At 35.4% G+C, this 15,625-nt stretch overlaps 1 protein-coding gene across 27 annotated transcripts in view; it reads left to right on the forward strand.

Annotated features, from left to right (window-relative positions):
* The window catches only part of DMD (dystrophin), a 1,163,614-nt gene that overhangs the window by 459,783 nt on the left and 688,206 nt on the right, over window positions 1-15,625 (forward strand). For all 27 annotated transcript variants that reach the window (XR_006934806.1, XR_006934864.1, XR_006934881.1 and 24 more), the window contains 4 exons: window positions 4,378-4,479; window positions 4,584-4,691; window positions 8,206-8,385; window positions 13,938-14,113. Coding sequence is in view for 24 of the 27 variants with exons in the window: in XM_046919009.1 (XP_046774965.1) it covers window positions 4,378-4,479; window positions 4,584-4,691; window positions 8,206-8,385; window positions 13,938-14,113 (566 nt within the window). In the remaining 3 variants the exon portion in view is untranslated. The remainder of the gene's footprint in view (window positions 1-4,377; window positions 4,480-4,583; window positions 4,692-8,205; window positions 8,386-13,937; window positions 14,114-15,625) is intronic.

The raw sequence follows: 15,625 nt of genomic DNA on the forward strand, positions 1-15,625 counted from the left end.
ATCTTAAGTTGCTTTCCCAAGGTAGTCTGAGAGATTACAGCTAGCCTGGTTGAGTGTGAATATTTTATCTTCTTTTACTTAACACTGTTTACTTGACCTATCAGAGTGATATTTTGTGAGGCTCTGTGTGTTTGCGCTGGTGTTGAGATCTGGCTATTTAGACAGGTAACTTCTAGATCCCAATAGTCTCAATCCCAAGATTTACCAGAAAGGCTGCTACTGCATAAGGCCTAAATCTGAATATACTGCTGAAAAATCAGAGGACTATACTACCAAATCAGTTGCAGTAGTCTGACTTATTTCTCAAGAAAGTCTGGGAAATTGCCTTCAGCTGAGTTAAATCACTGAATGACATAAAAAAAAAGCCCAGAAGGTATGAAATTTTTACTCTAATTATACCCAGTAGACAATCAGTCCCTCAAGGACTCTTGTAGGCTAGTTGAAATTAGAGCCCTCCACTGGCCTCAGGGTTTCATATTGGAAAGAAATCTGCATTTGATGCATCAAATGGTTCTTGATGGCTACTGAAGAAAAGGAATAGAGAGTATAATTTTGTGGTCGATCGTATACTCATGCTGTGTACTAGTCTTTGATTGATGGTGATGTACGGCTAGTTCTTATAAAAGTACTTCAAAATAAGTAAGGAAGTTTTCTTAAAAATACTTTTATATATGTACATTCTGCTTATTGCTGCACAGGGGAAATTCAGTGAATGTGCCAAATCTTTTAAAAAATGGTTTTGCATATAGACAAAATTTATTTTTACTTTAAAGAGTACATAGCATTACTTCATTTAAAAAAATGCATCTTTCAAAAAATCATTTTATATTAGTTGCAGGCTTCAATCTTGTTTTTTCACTTTTTTATAGATCCACTTCAGTGTTCCCAAGAGTTGCATTGTTTTTATTCACTTTATCCTGTCTTGTACTTGCTTATTTTGACCTTTTTGCAGACTGTTTTATCTTCTGCTTTTATGGGCATAAAGAACATTCTTTCAGACTCCTCTCAACATAAGAAGTTTCTTTTACATGTAGATTTCTCTGAAAATTCCAGCTAGGACCATAAAATAGGCATTTCAAAGGAGCAAGTAGCCATTTTACTTTTTCTCAGGAGATTTATTTTTCCAAGTATTGGGAGGAGAACCTATGGTGCAGCCTGATTTCCCAGACATCACACAGGCTACCTACAGCTTTGGGTATGATTTGATGGGAAAAAAAAAGGAGATAAAACTGAGCACCTTCTGATTCAGTAGTTAGTATCCATCTTAGAGAAAGTCCTCATATGATATTTTGGGCTTGAATCTTTTTGTCTTAAACTTTTTCAGCTGTACAGTTGAACACATTCATGTCAACTCTCATAAAAAATAATAGGTTTAAGGCATTTCGTGCTATCAAGCCATTTATAAGTGTGCTTAGTCATTTCACTTACTAAAATATAAGGTTTTTATCACACTATTGAGGAAAAAAAATAGGTTATGTTTTGTGGTGCTTTTGAGTCATATAGTGAAATAAGCATTATGCACTGACTTACCAATATATTATTTAGTGCGCAAATCAATGAATTTATGGGGGGGAGCGGGAGGAGGGGAGGGAGAGGGGGACAGGGAACGTACCTTATATGTATTGTAGTTTCCTTTGTGTTCTAGCAGAGCATACTTAGGCTGTCCTTCTTGAAAAAAGTTTAGAAAAGGAAATGTTTATATGTTCGTATATTTTAACCAGTATTTGGGAAGTGAATAAAAATAAAATTCTAATTCTATTAAAATAAGATTTTTCCTTATATCTTATGTATTATCATTCATCTCATATAAGTACTGGATTGTCAGAGTTTGCATCTGCTTGAAATGCTTTTAATTATGATTTAATTTTCTGCAGTGTAAGTTATTTAGATCTAAATCTGTATTACCAATGAAGAGACGTCTGGTCATGAAAAGAATTTCCTAACAACACTGATTTAAATCAGAGGTGCCAGAAGTTTTGCTGTCTGTCTTTGAGATGATTTATAAATCCCTTATTAGGATCCAGAAACTTTGTTGTAAATCAGACCGTGAGGCACCAAAATAACCAAATGTGGCTCACCTCACCATCCGTATATAGAGATTTTAAAAATAGATAGAATTTTATCCTGTGTTAGTGGGGAAAAAAGGGCGTAGTATTTTGACTTGGACCTTGTTAAGTAACGACAAACAGGCCCTTCTTATAACGTTATTGAGTCATTACAGTGTTATTAGTAGTTGACTAATAATAATTACTCTGAATTGTGGGAATTATAAGGTAAGACAGTTTCAAAGTAGAAGCATCTGGACTGTAAAGAATAATATGTTTGTGATTTCTGAACTAGTAATTAGCAAGCATAGAATCATTGAATGGCTTGAGTTGGAGGAGACCTCAAGGATCATGAAGCTCCAATCCCCCTGCCTCAGGCAGGGCCATCAACCTCCACATTTAATACTAGACCAGGCTGCCCAGGGCCCCCATCCAACCTGGCCTTGAACACCTCCAGGGATGGAGTATTCACAACCTCTCTGGGCAGCCTGTTTCAGCACCTCACCACTCTCATAGTAAAGAACTTACCCCTGACATTCAACCTAAATCTTCCCTCCTTCCACTTACAACCATTTCCCTTTGTCCTGATATTATCTACCCTTTCAAATAGGTGATAGCAATAGTTTTCAATAAAGGGAAGATGAGGTGTTTTTTTTATAATTATTTTTATAGGCTGGTTGTCAAGTGTTTTTTTTATTTTTTTTTTTTTTTGCCCTGCAACTGTTCTCTATCATGGAATTTGACAAATATGTTAAATGATTAGTGGGTGAAATGAGCAAGTATAATGTACTCTGCTTCATTATATGTTGAAGGCAAAAGTCTTTCACCAGTAATTACTTTTTTCTGTTGATATGGAAATGAGCTTTCTGAAATATTCACATTCGTAACTTGAACTTTTTTGTGTCTTTGTTTGATTTGGAAGTTTTTGATCACTTTTTTATGACAAATTAACACTAAAATTGGTTTTAATATAAAATAAATGCAGTTCTTAGATTTGAAAAATTATTTGAGTTTGGTCTAGGTCTAATTAGGAAATATAATAAATACCCATTATATAATTCCAAATATAAATGAAAACCATGATCCTTAATGCTAAACCTAATAAAAGCAGAAAAGCTTTTTTTCCAGAACCTACTTTCTGAAAACCTATGTTCTCAAAACCAACTTCGTAATGATGAAGTAAGTGACTGAAAGGGACACTTATCAGTTTTGCTATGTAGGAATACTGAGCTGTGTCATAGTTTAGCTTTATTATGATTGCTGATCAGAGATGATTTTCAGTGTTCTAAACTGAGCAATTATCTAATATGATCAGACAATGTCATCATAAACACTTTTTTAATCTGTAAGATTTATTATGGTTTGAGCCTTCAGTAAGTGAAAGATATGGAATCTGCTTGCTTTTTACTCAGACAAAACATTGTTAGAGACGCAAGTTCAAGTAACCTGTAGTTTAACCATTCAGTTCTTAGGAAGTACAAAATAGAATTTACATTCCTGATAGAAAGTAGAGAAATGTCTTTTCTCTATGTAATTCAATTAGATGTATTATTTTAATCCCTTGGTTTCAAAATTTTGTTTTTTGATTTTTTTTGCAAAAATTAAATCATAGACCCATTAAAAATAAATGCAAAAAGTAGAAAATAGGAACAAATAAGAAAATTGGGGGAAAAAAACCACTATTTTGCCTTTTGTCAATACATATGTAATAGAAATAGGTGGAAAATGATATATGGTAATATCCTGTATTCTACAGATTTTAACAGATTTCTTATTTGGGAGGAAATGAAAATTTTGCATATGGTGCTCCAGAGTAATAAAATTACTGTAGATTGTTGCAGTAGAAGTTTTATAGTACCATGCATCATCACAGCTGTAGTCTTAACCAGGCATTTTTCAATGAAGACTAATAGGAAAATGAAATAATGTGGTAATGTTTTCTTTAAAATAAGTAAGAGAAAGCAACATAGCATTTTTCACAACTTTATGATGTGTATAGTAGTATATGCTGGAAATATACAGAAAACCTCATGTGTATGTAAAAGTATGCTAATGTTAGCTTCTAGGATTTTTTTCTCCTATGGCAAAATTGTAAAGGAGAAAAAGCTCATTTTAGAGCTCTATTACTTTTCGTGTTCTCTCCATTTGAGTCTTATCTCAAACAGTGGTAAAATTCCTTTCAGTGTGACATGTAACATATTTTAAGGACTTAGAATTATAAAAAGTGAGCTATCAAAATATTAAAAAAAATATATAATAGCATAGGAAGATCAAATTCCTTTGTTTTAAAATGTATAACGAACATTTATTATATTATTTTTTTTCTTTCTAGCACTTTGGAAGCCGGTGGGCAGCCATCTGCAGATGGACAGAAGATAGATGGGTCCTTCTGCAAGATATTCTTAGAAAATGGCAGCACTTTGCAGAAGAGCAGGTGAGTATTGGTAGTAGTTACAAATTGAAATGTTCTTCCAAAAACTGTACTAGGAATGGCCTAACTGAGGCTGTTTCATCTTGTTCTCTCCAATTTTCTTTCAGTGCCTTTTTGATGCATGGCTTACTGAGAAAGAAGATGCACTTAGCAAAATCCAGACAAGTGACTTTAAAGATGAAAATGAGATGCTGACTAGTCTACGCAAATTAGCTGTATGTATTTTTAATTGTCCTACATTGTGCTCAGTTTTTCCATTCACGAATCTGTGTGAGTGTGATTTTATCCTCTCTTAGACAATATGGTTTAACAGAATATGTATTTCTTTTTCTGAGAATGGATATTATCTTCAGAGTGAGTAGTTATTTGGTCCATGGTCTTGCTGATAAGGTAATTGGTAAGAACAGATACATTTCTAGGTTGTCTCTTTGATGAAAAGTTCTTGAATTGAATTAGTATGACCTTGTAACCATACCTCAACTGTGTTTCGGGAATCTATTTACATATGTAAAATATACCCTTTTCACAACGTATTTTGCCTTGTTCTTCAGAAAATACTCTAAAATTCGTCATCTTTATGGAGGGAATGTCGTTCGGATTGGCTTAGAAATACGTCTTTCTGTAAAGATGTGAACCTTGGCACATCCTAGGCTTGGAAATGATTCTGTAGCATTAGGACATTTGAAAAGAAAGTAATTTGTTAGACATTGTTTTATACAAAAGAATGATTTTTTATGCATGCAGTAGATAGCAAACATTCATGTCTATGCTTTTGTTAAAGTGGGTAGATTATTACTGTAACTAGGAACTAAAGTCTTCCCTTTGAATAGCTTTTATTACTTATTCTGTCAAAAAAAAAAAAAAAAAAAAAAAAAAAAAAAAAAAAAAAAAAGTCGAGTTTGGTACTTTCCAGAATTTGCTGGAAATATACCAAGGAGGAAATTTGTGTCCAGACAAGGGCAACAAAGCTGGTGAAGGTCTAGAGAACAAGTCTTATGAGGAGCAGCTGAGGTAACTAAGGTTATTTAGCCTTGAGAAAAGGAGGTTCAGGGAAGACCTTACTACTCTCTACAGTTACCTCGAAGGAGTTTGTAGTGAAGCTAGAGTCATTTTTTTCCATGTCCTGCACTTAAGTTTTGTAGCCTCTAAAATTGGTGTTACTCTTTTTCATAAAACATGCTGAGATCTACTGAAAAGATACGCAAAGATTTAATTCAATAAATGAATTCTATTAATTCAATTTACATATATTTAAATTTTCACTTGCTTCACTTAATGCAAATTTCTTATTAGAAGAAATAAATAAGACACTATGTTAACACTAATACTTACTAGAATAAATCTCTCAGAAACCAAACAGTTATTTTACAACAGATGTTGCTCATCTGAATATTACATTGACCAAAGAATGCTTTTGGCAATGTTTAAAAACAGCAAAACAAGAACTACAGTAAAAATTTGAAAATCAACTCATGAAAGCATAATATTCAGAAATAAAGAAATTGCTTTTGAGCATTTATAATGTTCCAATACCACAGTTTACAATATGCCCTTGATATAAGTTATGACTGGTTGATATTGATATCGATATTGATAGTTCAAAAAAATCAAACAGTCCTGTTTATTCTCTTGCCAACAGTTAAATGACAAATGTTGCTGTTAGTTCAAGGTCTCTTCCTGTACTGGAAAAAATCAAAACTCAAACGCATTCATAATTATAAAACACTGACAAGTTTCAGTAAGAAAATGTGAAAACAGAATCCTCCAGTATGGTTGTACAGGTTATCTGAAACTAACTACTATCACAACTAAACCAACTACTACACAATACTATCACAAGAGAGTATTAGGTAGTAGTGATCAGTAGGTTTGCCTTTCAGTTGAATGTTGACTCCAAGGGGTTGTACACTGGAGTCTCCAGGCTCCCAGCTGCACAGCTGTTTCATTTGCACACTCAAGAGAGCTCCCAGGACTCCCCAGATTTCTGGGTTCGTCAGGAGACATGACTGCTGCATAACCACGGCTTGCCAAGATCTCAGAAAGATGCAGAATGTATGGTTATTCAGTCCTGATAAAACTAAGCTATTTTTGTAGAATCATAGAATTACCAAGTCTGCAAAAGACCTCTGAGATCATCCTGTCATTTTCCTTCATTGCTTTCATTTTTTTTTTTTTATCGTACTTAGGGATTAAATATTATTTTTCTAGAAATCCTTTTTGTTTTCCCCTGGTTTTAATATGCATTGTATGGAAAATACCACAAAACTTTAAAGAACCTTTGTTTGAAATGTTGATATAGTTGTTAATATGCATGCAGTTTAAAGGTTATAAAGCCACACAGCTGTTAGTTTTTTTTGATTTATATCACTACCTGAAGCAAGCTTTAGTGTCTGGAGTTGCTCCACCTGTCATTTTATATTGCTTTGTGAAGTGCAATCTGTCCATTCCACTGTGTCAGCTTTACCAGCAGTTTTTACAGTAATAACAGCACAGAAGTATTGGAATTTGTAAAAAACATTCTTGCCCATTTTCCCTCCTTTACCAAGGGAAGCCAGTCAATGTAATCTTGTTGGATTTCATTAAAGCTTTCAGTACTGTTTTTTACAGTATCCTTTTGAACAAAATGTCCAGCTAGACAAATACATGAGTAAACAGTTGGGCTCAAAAGGTTAGAGAAAATGGGATTACATCAGACTGGTGGCCAGTCACTAGTAGGGTTCCCTAGGACTCTGTTTTAAGACCAGTTATTTTTAATGTTTCTGTCAGTGATGAATGTAAGATTTCAAAGTATACTTAGAAAGTTTGCAAATGATACTACATTGGGCAGAGCTGTTGATACCCTTGAGCGTAGAGAGGCCTTGCAGTGAGATTTTGACAAATGGAGGGCTGAGTAGTCACCAAGAGCATGAAGTTTTACACAAGCAAGTCACAGATTCTGTTCTTGGAATGGGGCAACCCTGCCTGTGTGCTTAGACACTGGGGGATGAGAGGCTGAAGAGCAGGTCCACAGAGAGGTACCTGAGGGTATGACTGATGGCAAGTTGAATCTGAGATAGAAGTGTGCCCAGGCAGCCAAAATGGCCACTGGACCCTGGAGTGTATAAAAACCAACACTGCCAAACAGTCAAGGGAAGGGGCTGCCCCTGTCTGCTCTGTACTGGTGCAGCCTCACCTCCAGCACTGGGTGTAGTTTTGGGCATCGCAATATAAGAAGAAAATAAAACTATTGGAGAGTCTCCAGTAAGGGCTGCAAAAATGGTGACGGGTACAGAGAGCAAGACATATGAGAAGCAGATGAGATCTCTGGGTGTGTTTTGCCCAGAGCAGAGTAGGATGAGGGGAGCCCTCATGGTGGCTGAAGCTCCTCACAGCAACAGCGCTTGAGGGAATGGCATGGAGCTGCACCAGGGGAGGGGCAGCTGGGGGTTAAGGAAAGGGTCTGAAGCAGAGAGTGGTGGGCACAGTACCAAGCTGCTGGAGTTCAAGAAGTGTCCGGACAATGCTGTCAGACATAGAGTTAGAATTTTAGGTGGTGCTTTGTGGAGCCTGGAATTGAACTTAATGATCCTTTTGGGTCTCTTCTAACTAGGGCAATTCTATGACTCTGTGCTGCACCTTTAAGGTGCTCCTTTCTTTCTAAGGTGTTTTTTTGTTGTTGTTTTTCTGTTTGTTTGTTTGTTTTGCTTCTGTCTGAATCACTTGTCTTCCTACTGTTGCTTTGTTTAACAGATCCTAAAAGGAGATATAGAAATGAAAAAGCAAATGATGAGTAAACTGAAGTCGCTCAGCAGAGACCTCCTGGTAGCTGTGAAAAATAAAGCAGTGGCTCAGAAGCTGGAAAGCCGGCTTGAAAATTTTGCCCAGCGCTGGGATAGCCTTGTGCAGAAGTTGGAGAGCGATTCTAAGCAGGTTCGTCAAACTGTTCTGTCAGTTGTTGACAGTCAAATCCTGTGCCAGTCAGATGCTTGAAGTAGCTCTGGTGCTGTTTGTTACATTTTTTTAGGTTTTTTTTTTTTTTTTTCTTTTGTGATTTCTTAAGACACAGTTTTTAGGATAACATGATACAACTGCAATGTAACACCAGAATATTAGTTATCTCTTCTATTTTTTGTCTATCTTTACAGTGTTGATTACTTTCTCAGGTTGTTAACTGTGCTTTCAGGGATAGTAGAATCCAAAATGAAAATATTCGGTTTGTTTATTTTTAATCTGTAATAGTTGGTCACTTCAAATGTGCTGTTTTTATGGCTGTCTGTGGAATAAAAGTGTGAAATTAGTGTTAAAAACTGTTTGCTAGCTAAACAGCAACTATTTGTATTTATTTTCAACAATGCTATTATGGTTACGGTTTTATTTTTGCTTACATTTATCTGATTCATGTATTGAAAAAAAGAGGCCATAAAAAGAGAAGCTTCTTGAAAAAATAAAGAAAACTGTCCTCTTGGCACAAATGCCAGAGGGAAAAAATTAAGCCATCATTTGTTACTATTCTGTCCTGCTCCTTTCTGTTTCCCATAATATTAAGAAATAAAATGAGGTTTAAATTTCCTCATTTTTTAAATTAGATAACAAATGTAAGTGCTCTGGTGTAATATTCAAAAATGTATACATTCATTTTTCCTAGCCATTTGTCAACATCTCTCTGTGGTTTGATTTAAAACCAGATCCAATTACTTTTTTTCCCACTTTCTTATATCTCTTATGTTGTGTTATGTTTGTATGACAGTTATATGACTAGTAATAGAAGTAAAAAGCTGTTTGTTCTACAGAGCATTTGTAACAGTTGATTTAACTTGTGAGTATTTACAGTAAGAAACCTGTTGCTTTTACACATAAGAAAGTCCAGAATTACATTCTGGATTTGGGACAGCTCGGGTCATGTAATTTCAAGAAGTTAGTACATCTGCTCATAAACTCATGGATGCCTGCGACTGTCATGTCTCATAAAAGAGGCGAATATTGTAGAACAGTATTCGTTACAGCCTACGCAATACTTGTTTTTCAGTTCTGAAATGTTCTTCAGATTTATGTGTTCTTGCATATGTAAAAAGGAGCTCAGCAGCTACTTTTAAAAAACAATACCTATTCAAGCTTCAAAATGTTATATTATTTTCATATATTTGTAAAATATTACCAGTAGTCAACACTTTAACCTCTCTGATTTTGACAGTGTCATAACTTTTCTCATTTACTTTTATCTTATAATAATAATAGAAGTCATAACAACAGGAGGGATAGGCGTGTTGAACTTTCATTAAATAAACTCTGTATGCTAGAATTGAGTAAGCTAAAGTAAATCGCCTACCAAACTGAGAGAAGTAGAAATTGCATAAAACAAAAGCACTGAAAACAGGGGAGGGAAAAAAGGGGAACCATAAAGAGGCTACTTAATCTATTATAATCTGTCCATGTCCTGTACAGTGTTCCATAAATCATAATGCAGCACAGGTGGGAGATTCTTTGGGTTTCCAAGACAGTGTAACAGTGTTATCATAATGCCACACTTCTCCTCTGAGGAGAAGCAACTTTGCTTGGCACAGAGCTGGTAGGCTGATGTGGGCATATTGCTTCAAATTCAAATATCAAATATCAATGATATTTGATATTCAGTGCTAACTAAGGGATTGCTTCCTAAAGCACTGTTACACACTTGAGATATGTCCTTGCATTTACCTTAGCACGATGAAATATTAATGATGTACTTATTGCCATGTATTTCTACCTAGGCAGGGCAGATATTGTTGATGTGCTTTATTTGTTATGGAGCTTATTTAAGTGTACGGACAAGAAGAAAATGCCGCTAGAAGATCTAATTATTTCAGCTAATCATGAACTGGGGAGGAGAGAAGTTGGTAACAATAAATATATCATTTTTCTCTAAAATCATCAGAAAATGCAGATTTTATTCTTTCGGCATGGGTACAGACTTAAAAATTAGCTTTTTTCTTCCATTAATTATTCTCCTAGTACCTTCTTAACTGTATTTTTTGTCATAATTTATTTCCCCTCTCTCTCTTACTAAAGTATCACTAAATGATTAACTGGCTAGCAAAATAAGAAATTATGTGGATATCTCAGCCTTAGATCAAAGTTGATTCTCTAATTAGACATAGAACAGTTATAAATCCCGAAGGAAATGTGCCTAAAGTTGAATGCAAGTCTTCCTACATTTAGCTGAATTCACTGCTGTCAAATGGAAGCATCCAATCTGTACTCATGGCTGAAGCTGCTGCTGCAATGGATGGCATACATGAGAGAGACTGGCACCCCTCAAAAGCACTTTATTTTCATCATGAAAGTGCCTGCTTTTTTTTTTCATTGAACACGCACTGGAAACAAGGACAAGGACAACTTGTATATAGTAGATGTATAACTTCTAGAAACTCTAAACTCCCCTTTAGTGAGCTCATTATGCTTCACTACACTGTACTGAAAAACTTCCCAAAGTAAAGAAAATGCCATTCTTCATCTGAGCTTCCTTACTCACATACATACATTCTATCAAAGAACTCATGACAGCTCCAAAAGCGAGTGTTAAGGAAAATTATGACTATATCAGGACTCAGGGCATTTCCAAAGGCAGCAATAAATGATGTCATTAAACGTAGGCTGCCATATAAAATAGAAATAAAACGTCATAAAACTACTCAACTACTACACACACATTGTATACACCTTTATCCATAGAAGATGGAAAGGAAGATTGAAATTTGTCCATTCCGAAAAAAGATGACTTTTAACATGTTTCTAAGATGAGTTTACTGATGTGAAACTGGAGGCAAGCATTGTATTTTGGAAGCCTTTTAAAGTGCAGCTTTGTGAGTCACCTTAGCACTTCCAGTATGATTTTCTAGTGGGTTAAAGGCCCAGTCTGTATCACTCCTCCTCAGATTCGTATTTGCCTGTCACGAGCTTATTTGGATCATCCTTGAATTGTACATGAAACAAACCAATCCAGTGCTACTTCCTTATATTTTTAAGGATTTTCCTTTACCCTCTAGTGTGTTTTTAAATGTGTACCGTCTTGCTGAACTTCACCTTGCAGTGTAGCGTTCAGTACCTTCTAGCCTTCCCCATTCTCTGTAATTAAAATGATTATGAACGTCAAATTCATATCTCCAATTGCATTTTGAAGTATATAGTACTTAACCTCTACTCCTATTGATTAAGCATGAAAAATACTTCCTTACTGTTTTGACATGTAAATCATTACTCCCAACAGCATTGTGACTTGACTGCTCTGAGCATATGGTAATTACACTGCCTGCTTTTGAAGCACAGTTCCAAATCACCAGCTGGAACTGCTGCTACTGTGTAATTGGTAGGGTGCTGCAGATGATTCCTACAGTACCCTAGCTGTGATTTATTGTTACACTTGCTTCAGTGTATACTGTACCCTGATATTGACTGGCAAATGGAACATGGCAGGATGTGACCTCAAGTGTCAGAAACATCCTATCATCAGCTTTTAGATAAAACTGAGTGCAAAAAGAATACTGTGAGAAGAGGAAAAGGAGGCTGAAGTCAAAACTGCATATATAGAGCAAGTAAGGATTTGGAGTGCTCTTAGCTGCAGAGACACCCAAGGAACAGATTTTATCCTCACACTGCATAGAACCCTAGACCTCCAAAACTTTAATGTGCTCTTTCATTCTGTCCAGAAATAAAATTAATTTTTAAAATGTTGCAAAGAATGCTGTATTAAACGTTAATAAAACTACATGGAAATGTTTCCTTATTATGGAGATTTCTGTAGTTGATAATATCAGTCAGCATGTCTTGCTGAGGAAACAAAACCGAGGATATTAATACACAACATTGTAGTGATAAAAAAGTGGCATTTTTTTCCCCATAATTTATGTAGTTCATATGTTAACTAAGTCCTCACTGTTCACAAGCAGCTTACTATAATTGATGTAATTGATCCAAAGATTTTAGAAAACATCTGCTTTGAATCTTCATTTTGCAGTGTTCTGCGTTGTTCAGATTTTTCTCTGAAGTCCAGACTGCTGCACTTCATATAGAGAGAAACACAGCACTGAGTTGGCTGCTTTAAGTGAGATTGCCAAAATTATTGTGGTAATGGACTTCCCTACCCATCATTTTCACTGGCGGACCTGACAAAGATCAGCAAGACTTTTTTGTTCAGCAGGCTGTGTGAAATATTCAGCAAAGCTAGCAGTAATTTTTTTTTTATTTTTTTCCTTTTTTTTTTTTTGTTAACTTTACTGATGTTGCCTGCAAAAAAGAGACCTGGTTGCTAACATCACGCCTCTTTCCTCATCACTCTAATTTTTCAGTATGTGCAGGAAGTGGGAAACAATTGGAAGACCTTTATAATTGTTGCGTGCTAGCAATAAAAAAAGAAACAGTGCTCTTCTGGTATGCAGCTTTGCCTGCATCTGATATAAAAGTCTTCCTTTTATTTTCCATTTCACTGCCCTAAACCGTTTTCAGGTGGTCATTTGTACTGTGACTTCAGTGTTTTGACTAATTAGCCATCATCTGGAAGAGCAAAAAGAAGTGACCTATTTCTGATGAATTAAGGCACATTAAAACTAGCTGCCTCTGTTTAAGTGGGAAGTTTGTAGTTTGGTGTTATATAGAAAATAAAATCACAATAAAATTGCAATATCTGTACAACAAATCAAGTCATAGAATCACGAAGCTTGGAAAAGATCTACGAGATCATCTGGACAAATGTGAGCAGACAGTACTGTTTATCATCCCACTTCTTTTTTTTAATGCAACATTTTTAGGAGTTAATTTTCATTTTTCCCTGCAAAGTAAATGCATTTTATTGGTGTAAATGCATTATGTTAAATACGTGTTACACATTTGAGTATCACTGTCTCTTACTACTTCTCCCTTTTAGTTTTTAATTATAGAGTGAAATGGAAGTAAATTAACTTGTCTTCTAGTGCATGTTTTCTAATTTAAGATTTCATGACAGAAAGCTAGCTGCCTTTTTGTGCAAGTAGGTTATGATGAACTGTGTTCTGGTTTGAAGATTATTATAAAGGGTAAAAATAGCAACTAGTAATTTAATGACATCATAATGCTTTATGAGTCTTCAGGAATAAATCTTCAGAATGGCAGCAGAGTAACAGAGCAGCGGTAACATTTCACACATTTTCTATTATTCAATTCCTTTATAAAATTGACCTTTTTGTTACCATTTATTTATTTTCTTCATTCACCATTTTATAAGAGCAAGCCATAAGTTCATTCTGTTTAGGATTCTCTCTGATTTTGATATTGACTTCTGCGGTTATCTTAATCACATAGCATGAGACAAATGAAACAGTTTGATTTGAGTTCAATATATTGTTATTTTTTTCTGAAGGTCAACCAATGATTAGACAGGAGCAGTTTCTCATTATTTTTCTATTGCTACTCCAGACAATCTTTACTGAAATCTTTCAAACAATGTTTGACCTCTGCTTTAATACTTCTCACAGGTTTCGCAGGCTGTCACTACCACTCAGACATCACTAACACAGACAACTGTAATGGAAACTGTCACTATGGTGACCACAAGAGAACAAATCCTGGTTAAGCATGCTAAAGAGGAGCTCCCACCACCACCTCCCCACAAAAAGAGGCAACTCCTTGTGGATTCGGAAATTAGGAAGAGGTGAGAATCATTAAGGCATGGAGAGAGAATAATGGTAAAATTGGATGAGAATGCCAAATTAGTCATCTGACTGCAATATTTCTGTGTAGAGTTTCTTGAAATTAAAGTCCTATTTCTGTACTCAAATACCAATTGATTGTTATCTTTCCTTACTTAGGATAAATTATAGAGGTTTTTTATGGTTCTTTCCCAACTATTTTGTGGTATAGAATGTTAATCATTATGTCAATATCATTGTGACTAATTGCAGTCAGTAGATATATTTTGCACAGGGTGTTGTGTGACTGTGGTCTTGGAACATGGAGAAAATAAAGTTTTCAGCGTTTTAAACCCTTAAAAAGTACATTTTTAGTAGTTGGAGTGCAAGTATAGTGCTTCATTTCTAAAGTTCAAGTTTTATTCCTTTCAGTTACCTAGAGACAGGGTTATTATTTGGTGAAATGTGCAATACTATGATTTTCAGTGTTTTTCCTGTGTAACTCATACAATTTGCAGTGGATTTTGGAATAATACTGAACACTTGTTAAAGTCACAAGAAAGACTTCTAAAGAGTAAAATTGTCTCAAGCACTGAACTTAAAAATATGATGTTAGAAGCAAGACTTAAAACTCTAATTTTAGTGGTGGTTTTGGAAATATGAGTTTGTGTGTATATATATATGTACATATGCAGATTAATATTTGAATTCCAAGGTAGCTGACTTAAGGACTGAGAGGAATATGAAACTACAGTCAATGTCTTATTTCTATAGAAAATGTCTTTTTAGTTCAGTGTGTTTTCAGTTATAGCAGCAAGTTATTTTCTTGTCAAATGGTCATTAACAGTGTTAAAATAGACAACTACATATATTATTAAGAGGAATAGGGTATAATCAGTATGAAGTAAGCTGACTTTTTTGTTGTTGTTTTAATTGAAAGAGTATTTAATTGGGTGGGAGGGGACACATAAATTCTTAGAGGCACTTTTCTTTATACAAACATCCAATGTGTAATTTATCTTGACATGCAGAAATCAGACCCTATAACCGGTAAGGATATAGAGCAGGCATGTGTCTATTGGTGACGCGCGTACACCCTGGTGCAAGGGGGATCACTCCACCCAACTTGCACACCGTCAGGAGAAATCGTGCTATAAATATAGGTTGAACTAATACATAATCAATTGTTGACAGGAATTTGGATACATATTCATTACGTTCCCGAGAGCCCATTAGCATGCAGTTCCTCCCCCCCTTGCGCATGTGTAGTAGGTCATGATGATGAAGGCTCGTAGTCTTCCTCGCGAAGGCTCGTAGTCTTCCTCGCTGCAAACTTCTGACCCCGAAGGGGGGGCATCCCCCAAACCGGTTTCAGCTTGCCCTGTAGACATCTAATCACCTCCCTGTCAAATGTTTTCGAGCTGCTCTCCAGTTCTTATATTTATGGCCTTCATCCTCCTTGTTATTCCAGACCTAGTGTCTGTGAAAGTGCCTGGAATCCCTTGTTTTTAACACTCTGTACATAAACTATCTCT

The sequence above is a fragment of the Gallus gallus genome, chromosome 1, assembly GCF_016699485.2.
Source record: "Gallus gallus isolate bGalGal1 chromosome 1, bGalGal1.mat.broiler.GRCg7b, whole genome shotgun sequence".
Lineage (NCBI taxonomy): Eukaryota > Metazoa > Chordata > Aves > Galliformes > Phasianidae > Gallus > Gallus gallus.